At 43.5% G+C, this 22,757-nt stretch overlaps 1 protein-coding gene across 2 annotated transcripts in view; it reads left to right on the top strand.

Moving 5' to 3' along the window:
• Window positions 1-22,757, top strand: part of CLTC (clathrin heavy chain) — a 71,000-nt gene that overhangs the window by 27,728 nt on the left and 20,515 nt on the right. For both annotated transcript variants that reach the window (XM_038759436.1, XM_038759435.1), the window contains exons 3-14: window positions 1,974-2,242; window positions 3,121-3,282; window positions 4,160-4,273; window positions 4,645-4,818; window positions 9,306-9,503; window positions 10,543-10,743; window positions 16,718-16,870; window positions 17,073-17,195; window positions 18,789-18,926; window positions 19,257-19,421; window positions 19,587-19,767; window positions 21,312-21,475. In XM_038759436.1, coding sequence (XP_038615364.1) covers window positions 1,974-2,242; window positions 3,121-3,282; window positions 4,160-4,273; window positions 4,645-4,818; window positions 9,306-9,503; window positions 10,543-10,743; window positions 16,718-16,870; window positions 17,073-17,195; window positions 18,789-18,926; window positions 19,257-19,421; window positions 19,587-19,767; window positions 21,312-21,475 — 2,042 coding nt within the window. The remainder of the gene's footprint in view (window positions 1-1,973; window positions 2,243-3,120; window positions 3,283-4,159; window positions 4,274-4,644; window positions 4,819-9,305; window positions 9,504-10,542; window positions 10,744-16,717; window positions 16,871-17,072; window positions 17,196-18,788; window positions 18,927-19,256; window positions 19,422-19,586; window positions 19,768-21,311; window positions 21,476-22,757) is intronic.

Genomic DNA, 22,757 nt, shown 5'->3' with positions numbered 1-22,757 from the left:
ACAAGCAAAAATATCTACTTTGATTATTCAGATCTCAATTTGGGCTATTTGCAAAGATATGGAAAGAGATGCAGGGTGGCCCAGGGGAAAGGGCCTGGGAGTTAGAAGGACATGGATTCTAATCCCGGCTGGGCCACTTGTCCGCTGGGTGACCTTGAGCAAGTCATTTACCTACTCTGGGCCTTGGTTACCTCATCTGTAAATTGGGGATTAAGACTGAGCCCATGTAGGACATGGACTGTGTCTGATGATTAACTTGATTACCTTGTATATACCCCAGTGTATGGCACATAGCCCGTTTCCATAAAATCAGTCAGTTGCTTAGCTAGATGGTGGCCTTAAAGTTATAGTGCGAGTTTTGAATTGGGAAATGATGCTCCAACAAAACCAGTTTCTGGCACCACTCCCACTTTTTTCTTTTTTCTTTTTTTTTTTTTTTTTTTTGAAGCAGCTGATACAGAACTCACTTTACTAGGTATTGTTGACAGGGCTTTTAGTATTGGCGTACCCTTCAGTACCAGAAACAAATACATCATTCTGATTAGAGTTGTCCACGTGTCTTAAATTCTCTAAAGTCAGTCAGATTACTGTAAACTCCTATGTTCTTAATGTTCCTACTGTCATGTTTTTTAATGCTTTCTTGTGTGCAGATGGTGAGTTCAATTTAGATTGTATTAGTTCTTGTCCTGTTGTATGAAAAGTGAAGAGTTAAAACAAAGCACACATGACGAGTACACAGTACATGGGTGCTTGTATGCATAAATTAGGAAATTCTCTATGTAAGGAGAAGGCACCAGCTGTGGTAGGAAAGCCTGGTCATTGAAAAGAAACTTGTTTTTCTTCCCCAGGTTACTTTTCACAAACAGGATGATGACTCTTATGATCTTTGTCTGTTTTTTTTTTTTTTTTTTTCCCTTTGGTGGCCTGTATGCATATTATATAGGACGGAAATAGTCATCGTCTTCTGAGATGCTGGATAGGGGCAGCAGAATAAAGTAGTCTAATTTCTGGTTACTAATCCAGGTGTAATAACTCTGTCTTAAAAAGGATTCTGAGTTGACACATTTTGACCAACTTGGTTGGCTTATTTAGGGTTGCAAAGTACAACTCAAAGCCCAAACTAAATACTTTTCAACTCTTTGGACAACAGAACTCTTATTCAAATATACAGTCTTGTTCAGTACATACTTTACAAATCTATGATCTAGCTGGTCCATATGAATTCCAGCTGTCTTTGGAGTGACACTAAACAAATTAACTGGTCTACACCCAGAAACCATTCCTTCTACTGTCCCACTCTGCCAACATCTCTTCCCTCTCCGTTTTTAACCCTGAAGCCAAGTAGCATGAATTCACTTTCCCCCACCAGTGAAACATAGCTGAGCTACATGTCTTGTGTATTGTAGCTCAGTGAAGCAGCAGGTATGGGGAAAATTTGGTTAAATCCAGTTGAAACACTTTAAATCCTTTAAACGTCTTTACTCCTTTAGTGGGGCTATTGTTCATTCCTTCATTCAATCGTATTGAGTGCTTACCGTGTGCAGAGCACTGTATTAAGCGTTTGCAAAGTACAATTTGGCAATAGAGACAATCCCTACCCAACAACGGGCTCGTAAATCAGAGGGGCGTAGTTTTCTTCCTAGCAAGTTAATAAAGAGCAATATTCTAGTTCTACAACTAGCATTTCATTGAATTAAATTCATCAGGTGCTAAGCCTTTGAAAACAGATCAAGAGAAAATAGGCAAACGCAGGTCAACTTTGTCAAGCTGTCTGTAGCATTCATGGCTAGCACAGCCTTATGAATTTGTAACTTGATTTTCTTGGTGTTTGACACTTCTATCGCTAATTTCTCAGGGTTTTGTTGTTCTGATCAAGTTGTCAGTCTTGGGAGGTGAAATATATGAGAAATTCAGACTGATTGAACCATTGCTTAATGAACAAGTCCCGAATGTGTTTTGGGTTTTTTTTGTAGCTGGGAAAACCCTTCAAATCTTTAACATTGAGATGAAAAGTAAGATGAAGGCCCACACCATGACAGATGACGTCACCTTCTGGAAATGGATATCACTGAACACTGTTGCTCTTGTCACGGACAATGCAGTCTATCACTGGAGCATGGAAGGAGAGTCTCAACCAGTGAAAATGTTCGATCGTCATTCTAGCCTTGCAGGGTGCCAGATCATAAATTATCGTACTGATGCGAAGCAGAAGTGGTTGCTTTTAACTGGCATATCCGCACAGGTAACATAGCTTGTGTGGGGAAACTACTTCAGACAAATTTAGGTTCTGAGTTAAGGCAATATTGAATATTATATGGCATACAATTAGAGAAGCAGTGTGGCCTAGTGGAAGGAGCTCAGACTTGGGAGTCAGATGTCCTGGGCTTTAACTCCTGACTGCGCCACATGTCTATTTTGTGACTTTGGGCAAGCCACCTTAACTTTGGTGCCTGTTATCCCTTCCCTAAAATTGGGATTAAGTCCTACTCCCTCCTGTTTAGTCTGTGAGGCCCATTTGAGACAAGGACTGTCTGACCTGATTGATTTGTATCTACCCACCCCAGTGCTTGGCACAGAGTTAATGTTTAAAAAGTACAGTTGTTATTGTCATTACTAATGACTTCTTACCCCCAAATCTTGGCTGATGGCTAGGTTTGCCATGAGGTCCCCCTTCTTCTCCCCAACAACCCTGCCCAAACTGGATGACCCTTTGAGGAAGAAGCAATTTTAACTTGAGACCATTCCCAAGCGAGTGGTCAATTATTTACTGCCTCCTTTCTAGGCTTGGATGGCAAGTGTTGACTGGGAAGAGCCAGAGTGTGGGGGGCCCCTCCGGTTTAATGCATGACTTTTTAGGAATTGAATTTTGCCATTTCAGGGGCAGACTAGTAAGTGCATTGGCCAGGCTGGCAATGTAGCCCCCAAGGGTGTTCAGTGAAGTGAAGGGCTTAGGGGCGGGTGGTGGCTTCCAAGTTTGAAAGACTCCTCAATTTCCAGAATAGAATTGGATTTTAGGACTACTGAGCATTTATTGGAGTAGCTCTTTACCTAGGGAATTGGAAGCTTAAGTGTTCTGCGGGTCCCTAAACTTTCAGTGTTTTGTGCCTCGGTTCCTCCTAGCAAAATCGAGTGGTGGGGGCCATGCAGCTTTACTCTGTAGACAGAAAAGTGTCTCAGCCCATTGAGGGCCACGCGGCCAGCTTCGCGCAGTTTAAGATGGAAGGAAACGCTGAAGAGTCGACTTTATTCTGTTTTGCAGTAAGGGGACAAGCTGGTGGCAAGGTAAGCTTGGGGCTGGGAGACTGAATAGGACTGGGCGTACACCAAGGCAGAAAAGTTAACTGAAAATTGGACATTTTCCCGACCAATCAATCATATTTATTGAGCGCTTACTGTGTGCAGAGCACTGTACTAAGTGCTTGGGAAGTACAAGTTGGCAACATATAGAGACAGTCCCTACCCAACAGTGGGCTCACAGTCTAGAAGGGGGAGACAGAACAAAACCAAACATTAACAAAATAAAATAAATAGAATAGATATGTACAAGTAAAATAAATAGAGTAATAAATATGTACAAACATATATACAGGTGCTGTGGGGGAGGGAAGGAGGTAAGACGGGGGATGGAGAGGGAACGAAGGGGAGAGGAATTACCCCCGATTCCTCCTCCCTTTTTGGAATTGTATTGTTGATCTCCCACCCTGCCACACACTCCTCTTTATCTTTGGCTATTTAGAGCATGACAAGTAGGGGACAGATCTGTAGCAGCTTTGCACACCAACTTCCTTTGTAACCATTTTGAGTCCCAAGGACTCTCATACACGAAAATATCAGGAGTAGCCAATGTCCATAACATCAACTTCACTATTTTTTTTTTCTTTGACTCCACTACTCTGTAAATGCCAGTAATGAATGTGGAGTTTGGCTCTCTTGGGATTGTAGACAGCGCTGATCAAGGCCACTTATGAGACTCTACAGCTGTGAGTGAGCAGCCATTGATTTTAAACAGAGGACTTGTGGGTGCACGTGAAAGCTAAGGAACTTCAGGGGAAAATCAACCGTATATGGTTGTGTACAATGTTAACTAGCTTAGGTTTCTGAGAAGTGTAAGTCTCCAGCAAAACTGCAAATAATTCATTAACTGCATTCTGTTGAACAGTTGCATATCATTGAAGTGGGAACACCACCTACAGGAAACCAGCCATTTCCTAAGAAAGCAGTGGATGTGTTCTTCCCTCCTGAGGCCCAAAATGACTTTCCTGTGGCAATGCAGGTATGTTAAAACAGATAAGTAAGTACTCCTGAGATTATTCTGATTTTAACTAGAGTTGAAAAAGTCACAAACTCCTCTAAAGTTGCTTTGTGATATTTAGTGCTCCATGTATAAATGTCTCTACTGCATGACCTCTTAAACACCACTAACTTCAAGCAGGGTCTTTAAACCTACACTGCTCTAATTTATTCTTATTCTTCCCACTCTTTTTTTTCTTTTGCCTTGTACTTTGTTTTACATAAGAACCTGCAAGCCCCTAAAAGCTAAACTTGGAGGGGCAGTATTAACCAGTGATGGTCAGGGCTTATTTAGAAGAATAAGATGTCATTAAAATTTTATGCACCACTGAACCCATTTATTTGTTTGCACAGATCAGTGAAAAGCATGATGTGGTATTCCTGATTACCAAGTATGGTTACATCCACTTGTATGACCTCGAGACCGGCACGTGCATCTACATGAATCGAATCAGTGGGGAAACCATTTTTGTAACTGCGCCTCACGAAGCCACAGCTGGAATTATTGGTGTAAACCGCAAGGGACAAGTAAGGAAGCTTTTAAGACTCCCCAGTGTTAACATCCAACTGAATACAGAGCTAGAGAAAGCGAGCTCAGACTTCTTTCTCTTCCTTGAAGCAGTTTGAAATGTCCTAAAAACTTAGGCATTGACAGGCTAAATGCTTAGAGATTTCTTCTTTGTCCCCCAGTGAGGTAGTTTACTGAACAGTCATTTTAATTTGAGAGCACTTAAGTGTTTTTGAGCTATTTTCGTGCTCATTAGTACCTCCATGTCAGATGAGGGAAGAGGCAAAAACTTAAACCTGTCAATTTTGGTTCTTGTTAATAGTAGCAGAGAGGCTTAATGAGTTGGGAGGTTTAAAACTAACTGAAATACAATTCCTTAATTTCACACTTTTCAAGTCTCCCATTTCCATGAATAAGTTGGAGCTTACTGGACTGGGCATTTGAGACCTTTGCTACAAAACAGTTATGAAGTTAGATATACCCTGTACGTGCTGCTCTTAGCAGAAGGTGAATTTAAGCAAAATTTGTTAGCACTCTTGTAATCTTGGTCACACTGCCTTATTTCTCACCAGTTACAGAGTATTCAAAACTCCCCTCTGAGTCCAATAGTTAAGCTTCATCTCTAAGTATTTTTCTCAGCCAGCTGGGGCTGGGTCCCCTCAGATCCCCGCAGGAAGCTTGGATGGGGAATTACTCTCTCTAGTGACCTCACACTGCTCTAGACTAGTGTGTGTGACCTGTACCGCTCGAAATGTAATCTTTTTAAATGCAAGACTTGCTTTTTTGTTGTCTTCATCTGTCGATTTTTTTGCTGCCTAACTCTTCCAGGCTAAAGTAGATAAAACCTGGATGACTTTTGTCAAGTCTTGTTTAGCTGGTGGCCAGAGATTTTTCTTTCTTCAGCCACTCTACAGTGATAAGGTTGTCTCATTCGTATTTGAGTGCTTACTATGTGCAGTACACTGTACTAATCACTTGGGAGAGTGCAAGATAAGAGTTGGTAGACCCATTCCAAGCCCACAGGGAGCTTACAGTCTAGATGGGGAGGCAGACATTAACAGAAATTGCTCATATGTGCATAAGTGTGGGGGTGGGCTGAATAAAGGTGCAAATCTTAGTAAGAACCAGCATTCCCCCTTTCTTCCCCTCTACTTCCCCACCCAAGAAAATCTTCCTCGATAAAAGGGAGACCCCAAATGCTTTCGCACCAGAGAATTCTGAGAAATACCTAAAGGATTGGGAATTGGGGTCAGGGAGGAGACATCGGGCCTCAGTTCCCTCATCTGTAAAATGGGGATTAAGACTGTGAGCTCCACGTGGGACAACCTGATCACTTTGTATCCTCCCCAGCGCTTAGAACAGTGCTTTGCACATAGTAAGCACTTAACAAATGCCATTATTATTATTATTATTAGTGAAAGGTTGATGTGGGAGAAGAGGAAATAGCTTAATTGGGAAAGGTCTCTTGGAGATGTGCTTTAAATAAGGCTTTGAAAATGGGGAGAGTCATCTTGTGGAAATGGAGGGGTTTGTGGTCAGAGACAGTTGAAGTACAGGCTGCCCCATTCTCAGGCCATAGGTGTCTCAAGTAGTAGTAGTAATAGAGCTGCCTTGGTAACCCAGAGGCAGCAGAGAAGCAGGAGGCCTTGAAAAAATAGATGGGTGAAGAAAGGGAGCTTGATGCTTGCGGATTCCCACCTCAGAACTGTGTATGTATAGGGCTAGGGAGCCATAAGGGCAAGGAGTGGAATTACCAAACATGAACCTGAGTGATTCTATCCCTCTCCTAAAACTTTCCTCTCTAGGATCTGACCTTCATTGAGCAGCTTTGCCTTTCACAGCGCTTTGATGCCCCTAGCCAAGTCTTACAAAAGCTAGGGTTGAAGCAGCATGGCTCAGTGGAAAGAGCACGGGCTTTGGAGTCAGAGTTCATGGGTTCGAGTCCCAGCTCCGCCACATGTCTGCTGTGTGACCTGTGTCACTTAACTTCTCGGAGCCTCAGTTACCCCATGTGTAAAATGGGGATGATGACTGTAAGCCCCACGTGGGGCTTGCAACCTGATCACCTTGTATTCCCTCCAGCGCTTAGAACAGTGCTTTGCACATAGTAAGCGCTTAACAAATGCCATCATTATTATTTTCATAAAAAGTATTCTTAAATTCAAGTAATCTTGAAACCAGAAAATAACTTTGGAAGGACTGAGCCCCTAATGTCTGCTGAGCAGTTTGCAGGGCTAGAGTAACAATGTTGTAAGGCTCAATTACCTCAGTGGATGGAAGATACTAAGCAACTAATTAACCTTCAGATTAACCTTTTAGGTTAGCCCACACCTGTGCCTCAAGTACTCACCTATACTCTCCCATTCCAACCAACTCTTCTCCTTAGTATCGTTCCCCACCCTGTATCTCTAAAGCGAAGGTCTGTAGCACTTACCTGCAGGGTACCATTCACTCATTCAAATGTATTTATTGAGCGCTTACTGTGTGCAGAGCACTATACTAAACTCTTGGGAGAGCACACTGTAGTAGCAAATAGACACCCAGACACATTCAAACTAATTGAATGTGGCACATTCCAGGCTTGGGTGAATTCCAGGGAGTCCTCTTTCTGACCTAGCCCTTTCCATTGAGCTCTCGAGGTTATAGTTCAACTCCAGTCCAGCTCAGATTGTCTTGATCTGTGGTTAATCTCCAATTAAAGGGGAGTAAATGGAAGCAAACAGGCTTGTTTAATGAGAATCTGCTCTATGCACTAACATTGCACTAAGTGTCTGGGAGTAGTATAATAAAGTTACTAGGCACAATCCCTCCTTTCAAATAGTTTAGTGGTGAGAGCAACCTGAAGTTTACAGGTTGGTGTTACAATGGTAAATGCTAAGGAAGCATAAACATTCATTCACTCATTCAATCGTATTTATTGAGCGCTTACTCTGTGCAGAGCACTGTACTAAGTGCTTGGGAAGTACAAGTTTGTGACATATCGAGGTGGTCCCTACCTAACAGCAGGCTCACAGTCTAGAACATGTGGATTGATTTAGCTGTTGAGACCATCTCTTGATAAGAAACGGAAGCCTGTATTACTAGATCCCCAAAACTATATGGAGATACCTCCTCCTCTTCCTTCAGTGTCCCCAACTTTCCTTTTAACTTTGTGTATGTGCCATTTCAGGGACAATCTGCTTGTGGACAGTGTTAGTTATTGGACCAGGGATAGCTGTTCATATTAAGAAACTGTGTCATTTGATATAATAATAATGGCATTTATTAAGCGCTTACTATGTGCAAAGCACTGTTCTAAGCGCTGGGAAGGTTACAAGGTGATCAGGTTGTCCCACGTGGGGCTCACAGTCTTAATCCCCATTTTACAGATGAGGGAACTGAGACCCAGAGAAGTTAAGTAACTTGCCCAAAGTCACACGGCTGACCACTGGCGGAGCCGGGATTTGAACCCCTGACCTCTGACTCCAAAGCCCGGGCTCTTTCCACTGCGCCATGCTGATATAGTAGTAATGACCCCAGCACTTAATACAGTTATGAAGAAATTTATTATCCAACATGGCATAGTGGAAACAGCATGAGCCTGGGTGTGAAAGGACCTGGGTTCTGATCCTGGCACCATCACTTTCCATCTCTATGACCTTGAGCAAGTCCTTGACCTCTCCGGGTCTTTTCCCTCTTTGGTAAAATGGGAATGTGTTACCTGATCTCCCTCTCACTGAGCTTGCGAGAGAGACTGTTTTCAACCTGATTATCTTATATCTACCCCAGGGCTGCTTAGAGTGCTTTGCACATAGTAAGCACTCAAATGCTATTGTATTACTAGCCATTGCAGTGAAGATTTTGCAGGTGTTACTGAGGGGGTGGGGGCTAGGGGGAGAAAGTAACCTCTTGAATGATAAGGTAATGCTAATTCTGTAGACTTCTGCAGATATTCTTCCCAGTAGTGAAACTAGGACTACAAAAATCGTGCAACTTGGCCACCGAATGATTAGCCTTGCTCCTCGGTCTTGATTCAGATGAGGGGAAATGAGGCCATTGTTTTCTCCCTGGATCTCCTTCTGTGTCAGATTTCTGGTTTCAAGTTCTCATATGATAGACCTCTTATATTTTCTGGCATAACTTGGCTCGACATGTTAAAGCAGTTGTCCAAGTTTATTGCTCCTTCTTGCAGAGGGGTCTTCAAAAAAGATGAGGCTTATATTCACATCTGACTACTAGTGTTTCCCACTTCCCCGAGGAGGCTTCTTTTCATCTTCCTTGCATGCACTCATTGATATTTGTGACACCAGAGTTGTGGAAGGATTTCGTCCATTAATTCTTGGTGGCTGATGGTACTCCGTGTTCAGTCTGTCTTCCACCTGATTTATACCAAGATGCCAGTTTGGTATTGTGCCACCCCACTTTCTTCCTGGACTTTGTGGGTATAACTGAGTTTGTGTGTTTGAAAGCCCAGCAAACATTGTTTTGTCACCTTCAACACTATATAACCACCTCCTCTAAATTCTAGGTGCTGTCAGTATGTGTGGAGGAAGAAAACATAATTCCTTACATCACGAATGTGCTTCAGAATCCCGATCTGGCTTTGAGGATGGCTGTACGCAACAACCTAGCTGGAGCTGAAGAACTCTTTGCCCGGAAATTTAATGCTCTCTTTGCCCAGGGGAACTACTCAGAGGCAGCAAAAGTGGCTGCAAATGCACCAAAGGTACAGTTTGTGAAAGTTAACCTCAAGATGGTCTGTGACTGAAGCAGTTTATGCCCATGGTCATTCCCTGCCTGGCCCATCTCCACCTTATTTCTAGCAAAACAATAGTTTTTCTGTCAAAATGCCTCAAATTTTTAGATTTGTAGAAAAGCTCTTTCTTAACTGGTAATCTTCTAGATCTTGACACCATTGCCTTTCCTTGTAGCCCTTACTGACCTGGTTACCTTTTAAAAGGAAACTCTGAGTAGCTGATCTGAAAGCGAGTGAATGTTAACGAGGTATAAGAACAGCAGTTTCCTTACTCAGGAGGTCAAATCCTGAACATATTTTAAAGCCTCTGAACCAGAGAGAAAACTATGTCCATGCCACACTTGTACTCCTTCTCCTTACTTCCCCAGAGTAGTAACTGTTTCCAAATAAAGTGGATTAGAGATGAAATATTGAAAAGTGGAAGCAGTGTGGCCCAGTGGATAAAGCACAGGCCTGGAAGCCAGAAGGACCTGGGTTCTAATCCTGGCTCTGCCGCTTGTCTGCTGTGTGACTTCGGGCAAGTTACTTCTTGGTGCGTGTTACCTCCTCTATAAAAAAAAAAAAAGGGAATTAATACCATGAGCCCCACGTGGGATGTAGATTGTGTCCAACTTTGTATCTGCTCCAGGACACTATCTGGCACATAGTAAGTGCTTAAACAAATACCATTGCAGAAGTACAAATAAAAACAAAATATTTATTTGCCACCTGCAGTTGTGCAATAAGCGCTGACCCTTGACATCTGCAGGTGCAAATTATGCTGAAGCATGTGCAAATGAAACCAAGTTGCTAGCTCAGTCTAGCAGATCGCACTGTACTTCACCCCAGCTGACCCTGCGCAATGTGCCACCTGTTCGGTACGCTGCAGGCTCGAATGAACACTGAACTACTGGTTCTGCTCTGACTTCAGGGGAGTGGGAATACCAGTAGGGAGAGTCTGGCCCTGTTGAGCTAACTGGATCACGTGTCCAGGGAAAACCACTGACCTCTCGTACGCCCTCTCTCAAAGGGAATCCTCCGTACTCCAGACACCATTCGTCGGTTCCAGAGTGTTCCTGCCCAGCCGGGTCAGACTTCTCCCCTGCTCCAGTACTTCGGGATCCTGTTGGACCAGGGCCAGCTGAACAAATACGAGTCCTTAGAGCTCTGTAGGCCTGTGCTTCAGCAGGGTCGGAAGCAGCTATTGGAGAAATGGTTGAAAGAAGACAAGGTAGGCGTGCGGTGTGTGTGTGTGTGTGTGTGTATGTGTTGTTGGGGTCAGGGGGAGTCTGGGTTTGCTGTAATCCTGAACTAAACTTCCTCTTCCAGAGGTGGTCTCGTGAGTTTGTTGCACTGTCTGCTTTTTGCCTCCTTAGGGTTCTTGCTTTAAGGTAGTCTTTGGGGAAAGTGAGTAGGCTGCATGCTTATAGGATGCGAGAACTCACTGTCAGGGTGGAGGATTAAAATAAAGGCAACTAATGCTACACTTTATCTGTAGAAAAAGGCCTGCCTAGTGTGTTGCGAAGGTTAGAATGGGCTAGGTCGAGGTCTGAGTTGATTGGACCTGCACTCCACTCTGGCTTCCCCACACTGTGGGATTGGTGGCTTTTAGCTTTTATAGACAGGGTATCCTCAAGACTGGCAACAATTCTTAACATAGTAGTCACTAAGGGGGGTAGGTCTCTCTGCATGTTATAGCTCCTGCATCATCAACCACTAGTTGAGAATCTTGTGGTGATGGCAAAAAACACTGTAGCCAACTAGGGTTGAGAACCAGCACCTACTAGCATGATCTTCATTCCAACTGCGCAAGAGGAACGCTGCTCAGAATGATAGCATACCTGGGTCTGATAGCATACTTGCTGAGGTCTACTTCAGCTTTTTCTGAGTGCAGTGTGATCTTTCATCTTCCTGTCTTGGCATTTCACTGCTCTCCGTTGCTGGCAGTAGCTTAGCCAGGTCTTCTTGACTTAAAGCACATTAACTGGCCAGCTGCAATATGGATCTATTCTGTAGCATAATAGATGGAGAGACCTCTCTATGGTAGGGTTTTTAAAGAATTTACAAGAGCATTTGGCTCAGGTTCTGGTAGTTGCATCAGTTTGGCTGCCCTGACCCCATCAAGATCCTGAGGCTACTGCAGTACTGTTGACTTGGTGCGGGGGGAAGAAATCTGCAACACGACTTGCATTTTCCTCAGGCTTGTCATCTGATTGTGACAGTCAAGGGTAGTGTATTAGCAAGCACCGGGGGAAACTCTTGCTCAGAGATCAGAATGCCGTTCATTAGGCCCCATGCCATCTGATGAGTCACAGTAGACAAGGAAGAACAAAAATCAAAGTTAACGCTTCTCATCAGTGAAATTCCTGGTAGAGATTTAAAAACCTCAAGAATAGAGGTTCAGGAGTTGCTACTTACTGTCTGGAATAATGGCATGCTGCAAAAAGTCTGTGCTCATTGGTTATTCTCCTCTCCTTTCCTCTCCTATCTTCACCTCCCCCCACCCCCGACCCTTGGCATGATCATATTTTTATAGCATTTCAGCTCCTACTGTGCACAGCTAAGGGGAGTAAAAGGTTATCTAAGAAATTAATGTAAGTGCTACAAGGGTGTAGGTGGCAGTGGGTTATAAAAAGGTGGATTTAGAAATTACTTGAGCTAAACGTCCCCGAGGAGATGTGATTTCAGAAGGGTGTTGGAAATTGGGAGGGTTGAGGTCTCTCAGGTGAAGGGGGAAGGGTATTCTAGGCAAAGAGGGGAGGATGGAAGCAAGAAGTCATTAGTGGGAGAGGCAGTCAAAGGCACTAAGTGCTTATTAAGTGCAGAGCACTTAATGGAGTGCAGTACAGTGCTGGCTGCCGCATTCCGTGCCCACAGAACAAGACAGGGTGAGTTGGCATTCTTTATTCCTTTGAAGCTGAGTGGAGTGGGAGGAAAAATGAGGAGAGAGCTGAGGACTTTAAAGCTGGTGGTCTATAACTTCTATTTGCCCCAGCGAAGAATGGGTAGTTTTTGTTAGTATTGAGGAATGGGGAGGTACATGCAGTAATGCATCCTGAAAAAATGATCTGAGCGGCAGAATGAAGTATGGACCTAAGGTGAGGCTGAAATAGTTAAGCCGGGATGTCACAAGCATCATATGAACCAGGGATGTGACCATTTTGATGGAGCAGATGGAGGAAGAACCAACAATATTTGCCCATAGATGGAATCAATGTGGGGATTGAAAAGGTCAGAATAATGTAAAGGTTGCAGGCTTAAGACAGGGAGGATGGTGGTGTCCACTGATCTGGGCAGAACAAGATGGTGAGGATTCATTCATTCAGTCGTATTTATTGAGCACTTACTGTGTGCAGAGCACTGTACTAAGCGCTTGGGGAGTACAAGTTGGCAACATATAGAGACGGTCCCTACCCAACAACGGGCTCACAGTCTAGAAGGGGGAGACAGACAACAAAACATGTGGACAGGTGTCAAATCATCAGAATAAATAGAAGTAAAGCTAGATGCACATCCTTAACAAAATAAATAGAATAGTAAATATGTACAAGTAAAGTAGAGTAATAAATCTGTTTGAACATATATACAGGGGCTGTGGGGAGGGGAAGGAGGTAGGGTTGGGGGTTTGGGGAAGACCAGGTGATCAGTTTTGGACATCGCATGCTTGGGATGCTAGCGGCACATCCACATAGAGATGTTCTACAAGCAGGAGGAAATGCAGCACTGCAAGGAGGGAGGTCAAGGCTAGCAAGGTAGATTGGGGAGCCATTTGCCAAGTCATAGGATTGGATGAGTTTTTTCCAAGGGAGTGAGTGTAGGGAAGAGCAAGGGACCCAGATCATACCTTGAAGGAAATCCACCGATAGAGTGTGGAAGGGAGAGAAGACAAATGAGGATCCGCCAGAAAGGGAGAAGAAAATGAAAGAACCATGGCTCTTCCTGAAGAAGGGAGTGGTCCATGGTGTCGAAGACTGCTTAGGGCGTGGAGGATTAGGACCAAGTAGGATCGGTTTGATTTGACGTTGGCCTCTGAAGTCAGGGTGGTGGAAACCAGATAGTAGAAGGATAAGAGTGGGAGGAGAAGTGGAGGTAGTGGGTGTGTTTGTAACCTGTTTGAGGAGTTTGGTAAGTAGTCTTCAAATATTACTCAATATTACAATAATAATTTTGTAATAATATTAATAATATTATTCAGATAGTCTTCAAGGTCTTCGAATATTACTCTGTTTGTACTTATTTATTCTATTTATTTTATTTTGTTAATATTTTTTGTTTTGTTCTGTCTCCCCCTTTTTTGACTGTGAGCCTGCTGTTGGGTAGGGACCGTCTCTATGTTGCCAACTTGTACTTCCCAAGCGCTTAGTACAGTGCTCTGCACACAGTAAGCACTCAATAAATACGATTGAATGAATGGGTGGAGGGGGGCAAGGCAATAGTTGGATAGTAAAATGTGGCCCAGAGAAGGTGGATTTTTTTTTTTTTTGAGGCTAAGGGAGATGTGGGTTTTGTCTCAATGCAGTGCCACTGAGGAAGTGGTCAAAGATGAGTTAATGAGAGAAAAGTGTTTTCTAGGAGAAAGTAAGGAATGGGATGGAAGGGAGTCGTGGAGGCTTTTTGGGGGGTAGCTCTCACAAGATTTTTCTCTTAATGTCCAAGATGGGACGTTAGAGGATGCTAGGTGAGATATTTGGGAGAGTTTATGCCTGATGGTTTTGATTTTTTTTTTTTTTTTTCCCCCTTTGGTCAACAAAAAAGTTGGTCATGTCATGAGTGGCAAGAAGAGCCAAGTGAACAAAATGGATTTCTGGAGGGTGTGAAAGATCTGTAGTAAAAGATGGGGCGTCAGGCATGGGAGCAGTGATGTAATGTTGAACAGGAAAGCATTGTTCAGATAGGGATGAATTTGAAGTGGTTTGAAGAAGTCCTCTTGCCAGGATTATTGAACTGTGTCCCAATACTGGACACTTGTCTGCAAAATTTGGAATTTTGTGGGTGACAGTGTAACCCAGTAGCGCCTATATGCGGCAAACTTAAGGGGCAGAGGAACCTTAAAGATGCAGTGAAGTGTAGCCTCAGTGTGGAACAGTAGCCAAATTTTGGGATGGAACTGCAACACCGACCAGCTTGGTGCATTGCAGTCAAGAAAAGAATGGCTCCGGACCAAAAGCTCTGAGAATCGTGAATCATCCCACCTCTTCTCTTACCTCCAGGACATCTCCATTTGGATGGTCTGTTGGCACCTTAAACTCAAATATATCTGAAACAGAGCTCCTCATCTCCCCCTAAGACTCCTCCTGACTTTCCCATCTCAATCCTTCCTGTCCCAGAAGCCCCCAACATCCATATCATCCTTGACTCCTTGTTGTCACTTAAACCTAAGATCCAAATCCTGCCAGTTTTTTCTCTAAAAACTTGTTCCAGATCTGCTCCTTCATCACCCAAATCGTTACTGCTCTGGTCATTACAGCTAGACTATCGCAACAGCCTCACTTCCCTTTCTGCTTCCAGCCTCTTCCCCCTCCAGTCAGTACTAGATCATCTTCTTGAAGTGTCACTCATCCCTCATCTCCCCTCAAAACCCTCCACTCATTTTTGTTTTCCACAAACAAACCCCCCCGCCGTTGGCTGCAAACTTCTTTACCAACTCACCCCACCTTACCATCTGCTTTCTTTATCCTCTCTGCCTCCTCTCTTCTTTCCTTCCTAGCTGACCTAATTGTACTTGGCTCGTGACACTGTTGTCTCCGTCCCCTAACACCTCCCCTCCTGCCACAACACGGACCTCCTTTCCTTTCCAAATCCCTAGCTGACCAAGATTAAAATCCCTTCCAAAATCCACCCCTTTCTACTGAGTGTTCTCTAATTAATTTTCCTGAATAAACCCAACAGTTAACTGTAGCACCTGGGAACTTCTACCTGTCCTCTGCCCTGTTGTTGCCCTGTTCAATTGGACTACTCCTGTAAATATTTTTTTCTCCGTTGGAGTATAAGGTCCTCATTGGCACGGAATGAGTCACTGTATTCTGTACTTTAGTGATTATAACAGTGCACTGCACTAAGTGGACATCTGAGAAATTCTCGAGCTGCTACTAGAATAAGAAGCGGAGAAATGCAAAATAGTACCAGGGCTGCAAACCAGCACCAAAGGGGATGTGTTTTCTGAAAGATGTGTGAGGGATTTTTGTCTTCAGTCACCCTTGTATCCATGGGACCACATCAGTCTTGGAACTAGATTTCAAATCAAAGGACAGCTTAAATGCTAAAATTGCCATTGTTGCTACTCTAGCCAGAGAATGGGCTTTGCAAATATGTCCTTATCTTCTCAAGCCCCATTCGGTTATGTATGTTTAAAGAAAACAGTCAGTTTAAAAAACCCACCTATACAAAACAGACTGCATCTTCACTCCTGTGGTTAAGGATACATGGGGAGACGGGCCTCCTTGAAGATAGGAAAATGTTGTCACACAGTGTGTGTTGTTCATTGCACTTCCGTAGCGCCTAGTGCTACACTAAGCTTTAGGAAAAGTACAAGGTTACCTCACCCTGGTGATGATGGTTAGCTGACTTCACTTGTGGGACTCCAGGAAATCCCAGAGGGTGTTTAGCTCAAAGATGCTCTTGCCCACATCTCAAACTTGAAAATCCAGCTTTCTAGAGAAGTCTACACTGTCATCTTTTGGGTTAAAGGTTAGAGTTAAAACCTGTTAGTCCTCAAGGCCCCTCCCTAGTTGACACAGGGGCCTCCTCTCCCGTTTGTATGGATCATAATAATTACTGCAATCCAACTCTACTAGCATAATACTATGTGACTGTCTGGGCTTGCCAGTTATCTGAAACCTCACATACTATAAACCTAGGGTGGTGTGTTGAGAGAATTTTCAACCCCCTAAATAAGCAACTGATGGTTCCACAAAATTAAAGCCCCCAAATCTGTACTCTACCCTTGGAGAGGTTGGCGAGCCTCTTAATGGAGTCATTTTCTTTATGAAGAAACTGCCAGTGTGTTATGGGATCCGGAAGGTCAATCCTTTGAGCACCCCGCCAAGGACTAGTATATTTGTAATCACCTTTCTTGTTTCTTTACTGCTTATGCAGCACTTCAACCTCAATGAGTGACATGTTAAGAATTAACTAATGCCACTAAATCCACAGCTTTTAGAGTATTACGGCGAAGTTAACCAAACTTGTTTCCTTCTATTGGACAGCTGGAGTGCTCGGAAGAATTGGGAGATCTGGTGAAGTCCGTGGATCCTACGCTGGCACTTAGCGTGTACCTAAGAGCGAATGTGCCAAACAAAGTTATTCAGTGTTTTGCCGAAACGGGTCAAGTCCAGAAGATTGTCTTGTATGCTAAGAAAGTAAGTCAAGTGACTGTGGTGGGGTACAAAATTATGGAATGCCAATTTTAGGTTCAGGAGGAGTGGGATCTATTGGGCTTCTGAATTTTGAGACACTTCAATGAATTAAGCTCATTAAATACGATTTGCTCTGAAAGATATATTGTATTCCCTGCAGATTATGAAAATGGCTTTTTTGCAGTATGTTCTTATTGTTCTGTAGGTGGGCTATACTCCAGACTGGATCTTTTTGCTGAGAAATGTAATGCGCATTAGCCCCGACCAGGGACAACAGTTTGCCCAGATGCTGGTTCAGGATGAAGAGCCTCTTGCTGATATCACACAGGTACCCAAATCGACATCTCCAGCCCTGATCTCTCTCTCTCCAGTTTTGCATTTCCTCCTGCCTTCAAGACATCTCTAATTGAATGTCCTCCCGTCACCTCCAACTGTCCAAAGCAGAACTTTTTATCTTGCCACCCAAACCCTGTCCTCCACCTGACTTTGCAATCACTGTAGATGGCACCAACATCCTTCCCGCCTCACAAGCCCATAGCCTTGGCACTGTCCTTGACTCCTTTCTCTCATCCAACCCACGTATTCAATCCATCACTAAATCCTGTTTGTCCCACCCTCACAACATCATTCAAATCTGCCCTTTCCTCTCCATTCAAACTGCTACTGTTTTAATACAAATTACTCATCCTATTCCACCTGGCTTACTGCATCAGCCTCTTTGCTGACCTCCCAGCCTCCTGTCTCCTCATCCAAGTCTACTGCCTGGATCATTTTTCTACAAAAATGTCCAGGACATGTCACTCTGCTCCTCAAAACTCTAGTGGTTGCCCATCCACCTCCGCATCAGATAAAAACTCCTCACTATTGGCTTTAATGCACTCTACCACCTTGCCCCCTCCTACCATACTTCGCTTTTCTCCTACAACCCAGCCCGCATAGTTAGCTCCTCTATTGCTAACCTTCTCAATGTGCTTCGATCACACCTATCTCGCCGCTGACCCTTCTCCCCTTCATTTCCGCGCTTCCCCCCTTCAAAGTCTTATTGAAAGCACATCTCCAAGAGACCTTCCGAGACTAAGCCCCACCTTTCCTCATCTTCCATCACTCTGAATTGCTCCCTTTACTCTTCCCTTTCCCATCCCCAGCACTTATGTACATATCTGTAACTTTATTTGTATTGATTTCTGTCCCCCCCCCTACCTCCCCAAGACTGTAATCTCATTGTGGGCAGGGAATGTCTGTTTATTTTTGTATTGTACTCTCCCAAGTGCTTAGTACAGTGCTGTGCACACAGTAAGCTTTCAGTAAATACAATCGAGTGAATTAATATCTACTTACCGTTTGGCCCATTTGGGATGTAACTGCTTTAATGTTAAAATTAAATGAGAAGCAGCGTGGCTCAGTGGAAGGAGCCCGGGCTTTGGAGTCAGAGGGCATGGGTTCAAATCCCGCCTCTTCCGATTGTCAGCTGTCTGACCTTGGGCAAGTCACTGAGGCATGGAGAAGTGAAGTTACCTCATCTGGAAAATGGGGATTAAGACTGTGAGCCCCATGTGGGGCAATCTGATCACCTTGTAAACTCCCCAGCGCTTAGAACAGTGCTTTGCACATAGTAAGCGCTTAATAAATGGCATCATTTTAATGTATCAGGGTCGGAGGAAACAGGGAGCAGAATGGCAACAATTGTGTCATTTTTCTCTCCACCTCTGGTTTAAGAACAAAACAGGGTATATGTTCTATAAAAACACAGGTAGTTTAAGGTGCTAAAAGCAGTGTTCTTCAGGAGTCTAATCCATTTCTGTAATAAAGTCTAATCCCTAGTCAGGAAATCTGTGACTTTTGTAATTTCGAAAGTGCAGCAGCTTAATCTTGTTTGTTTGTTTGTTTGTTTGTTTGTTCTCTCCCCGCCCCCCCCCGCTAGATTGTTGATGTGTTTATGGAGTACAACCTAATTCAGCAATGCACAGCATTCCTACTAGATGCCCTGAAGAACAATCGCCCTTCAGAGGGTCCTCTTCAAACACGGTTACTGGAGATGAACCTCATGCACGCCCCGCAAGTATGTTGTGACAGCGGGTATTTCAAGGGCTAGCATCAGGTCAATCTTAAGGGGCTTCCATGTAGGCATGATTCATAAATAGACAGGTTCATAAACAAAACATCAGGGGCCGGTGGGTGGTGAGGGCGAGGATCGAATTTGAGAATATTAACCGTAGTCAACTTCTGGTTAAACTACTGATGGAGTGACATCAGAACTCTTAGAAGATGAAAAGCTAGTAATGGTTGTCAGATTATGATAGGTCTGATAAAGCCCGTTACTAGATTACTGGGGCCCTTAAAGGTGCAGTTGGACAAGTGGACCGAGACTCTCTTTTCTGTGCCCCCTCAGGTTGCAGATGCTATTTTAGGCAATCAGATGTTCACCCATTATGACCGAGCTCACATTGCTCAGCTGTGCGAGAAGGCTGGCCTGCTGCAGCGAGCGCTGGAACACTTCACAGATCTGTATGACATTAAGCGTGCGGTGGTTCACACTCACCTTCTCAATCCCGAGGTAACCAAGCCAAGACGGTTCTCCGCCTGAGACGGTTCTCCGCCTGACTCTTGGTTTCCTTGACCTAGTCGGGAATGAAGTGTGGATGCTGGTTTTTGTTACTGGGTTTTGGTAACTTGTCAACTGTCAATGTGACCACACCGAAACTTCTCTTCTGCTTCCTAGTGGCTCGTAAATTATTTCGGCTCCTTATCGGTAGAAGATTCCCTGGAGTGTCTGCGGGCCATGCTCTCTGCCAATATTCGTCAGAACCTGCAGATTTGCGTCCAAGTAGCTTCCAAATATCATGAGCAGCTCTCCACCCAATCGCTGATTGAACTCTTTGAATCTTTCAAAAGTTTTGAAGGTAAGGCGGTAGTGCTAGGATATGTCTTTTTTTAATTTTTAAGTCCTTGTACCTCCGAATAACCGGCATGGAGTCCTGAATTAGCTGACATGCTAATCGGTAAGTAGCCTGATGAAAAGCACTTAATGTCTAAACCTGACTCCCAGTAGCAGTTTTACATTCCTTGATGTTTTGAAGCTTAAAGTAAACCTAATGTTGTCGTAAAATAGAAGATTCAGAAACTTGGCCTCTTTAAAAATCAAATGGTGTGAAACTTCAGCTCTCCAGATCAATTGGGACCAGACACAGTATATGTACACAAATATATGCTTCCCTACTAGTTCTTAGACTGTATAGGTCTCTCACATATCTACCAAATGACATGGAATCTCTCATCTCTGACTAGAACAATGGGGATTGCATGGAAATTGGTTTAGTTTGAGAATCTTCATTCTGCAAGGCCGTAATAACCATTGAGCCCCATTGTTATGACCCTCTAATTTGGAGGGAAGGGTGTCTTTAAACCAAGAATGATCAAATTAATCCACAGATCATTGGTACAACTGTGGTTCAGATCTAGGGTTATACCACACTTATACAGTATTTCTTTCCTGATTTCATCACTCATCTAATCTTACATCGGAAACCATTGTTTCATATTCTTCCACACAATGGAGTAAAAATAGGAATTTCATCAAGGATCCCCTTTGAAAATATTGTGAGATGCCGCATGTTAATGAGGCTGTTCCCCAAAATTCAGCCTGCATGCTAATATTGCTAGGCTAAGTGCATACAGATACTTTAAGGAACTTGCCTTTAATTGTGTTTCTGATTTGGATCTTGAATAAATGCTGCGGGAATTGTATCAAATTCTGAAAGTAATGGAGTCTTAAGTTTTTAATCTAGAGGTTATTGCTAGGCCCACTTCGCTTGGTGGGCCACATTGGTGTCCAAATGGCAGTGAGGTTTGCCATCTTACTCCTGAAAGTTCACTGTATAAGGCAGAATACCTTTTTGGGTTTCACTCCTCAGTGGTTTCCATCTGACTTGTATAAAAATTCAACTAGTGCGGTTTGATTAAGCAGTTTGTACTCCGTTGTAAACTTAAGTCCTAACTTCTGAATACTGACCCGCGCTGCTCCTGCCTCTTCTCTAATCAGGGCTCGAACACTGATCTCCAGCATAGTTGATTTTAGTATTCATTCAGTCGTATTTATTGAGTGCTTACTGTGTGCAGAGCACTGTACTAAGTGCTAGTGGCAGATTGAGTGTTGTAGGCAAGTCCCTGTGCTTAGGGAGGGACATTAGTCTAAACGAATGGTTAGCCAACCTGATTTAGAATGCATTTCGTTTAGTGTGGGGAGTTAGACAAACCTCGATCTTGGAATTTTGATTCTTGAACATTCAAGGTTAAGAGAAGACTCATTCCAGTTTATCATATGGCTCATGTATTCAGAACTATAATGGAAAAGTGGGGGTAGGAATCTCAACCACCCCTGCCCACTACTGGATTTCTAAATGGGATAATCTTAAGGCATGTTATAACTTTTATCTCCCTCTTATAGGTCTCTTTTATTTCCTGGGCTCCATTGTTAACTTCAGTCAGGATCCAGATGTGCACTTCAAATATATCCAGGCTGCCTGTAAGACTGGGCAAATTAAAGAGGTGGAAAGAATTTGCAGGGAAAGCAACTGCTATGATCCAGAACGTGTCAAAAACTTCCTCAAGGTAAAGATTCGGAATAAAAGCTTGGTCTTGGCTGTATAGTCAGTAACAACATCATCATCAATCGTATTTATTGAGCGCTTACTATGTGCAGAGCACTGTACTAAGTGCTTGGGAAGTACAAATTAGCAACATATAGATGACAAATGTACTCCTAGGTGGTGAGTGGTCTTACTCCTCCCCCAGATCTTCATTGCCGATAACTAGAGAACTTTAGAGTGCAACCATTAGTCCCAAATACAAGGCTCTATCCTCTCTTTCCTCTTCCAAATAGAAGAAACTCTTAAGTCAGAAATTAGTATTACATCACCAAAGTATATATCAGAAGCTTTGGACAGTGCTTGGCTTCCTCTCTCTAGCAGACCTTTTTCTTGTATTTATGTATTATGAGAAGCAGCACGGCTCAGTGGAAAGAGCCCGGACTTTGGAGTCAGAGGTCATGGGTTCGAATCCTGGCTCCGCCACATGTCTGCTGTGGGACCTTGGGCAAGTCACTTCACTTCTCTGAGCCTCAGTTACCTCATCTGTAAAATGGGGATTAAGACTGTGAGCCCCGCGTGGGACAACCTGATCACCTTGTATTCCCCCCCCCACAGTGCTTAGAACAGTGCTTTGCACATAGTAAGCGCTTAATAAATGCCATCATTATTATTACTGTTATTATTATTATTGTATTTTCTGTAACTTGACTGCTTTTTGGGGGCAGTCTTTAGCTTCTTGATTACTGTGGAACGTCACTGCAGAGACACTCAGTGCAGGGCTCGAGGACAGGCAATCATCATCATCAATCGTATTTATTGAGCGCTTACTATGTGCAGAGCACTGTACTAAGCGCTTGGGAAGTACAAGTTGGCAACATATAGAGGCAGTCCCTACCCAACAGTGGGCTCACAGTCTAAAAGGGGGAGACAAAACCAAACATACTAACAAAATAAAATAAATAGAATAGATAGGCAATGCAGCCAGTTGGTTACTAGAAAAGATCCTCACTTTCCATTTCACAACTTGAAGCCACAACAAGAATTCACTGTTCATCTTCCCTGCCCCATAAAGAATCCTAATCTTAAAGGTTCATAGAACTCCCTAAAATCACAAAAAACTTCATTGTCTTGAAGACCAACAAAATACCAGCGCATAATGAAGCAGGGCAGTCGACTCTTCCTTGGCGTTTAAAAATTCAGCAGCCACTGCAGTCAGAGATTGGTCTTGGGCAGCAAAATTTAAATCACCCAATGACCTGGTGGTCCCAACTTCCAGTTACGGGAATGGCCACTAAATCTTGCTA

Source organism: Tachyglossus aculeatus, chromosome 17 (assembly GCF_015852505.1).
Source record: "Tachyglossus aculeatus isolate mTacAcu1 chromosome 17, mTacAcu1.pri, whole genome shotgun sequence".
In the NCBI taxonomy this organism is placed as follows: Eukaryota; Metazoa; Chordata; class Mammalia; order Monotremata; family Tachyglossidae; genus Tachyglossus; species Tachyglossus aculeatus.
The sequence above is the reverse complement of the archived record's forward strand: the minus strand, read 5'-3'. Positions and strand labels throughout refer to the sequence as shown.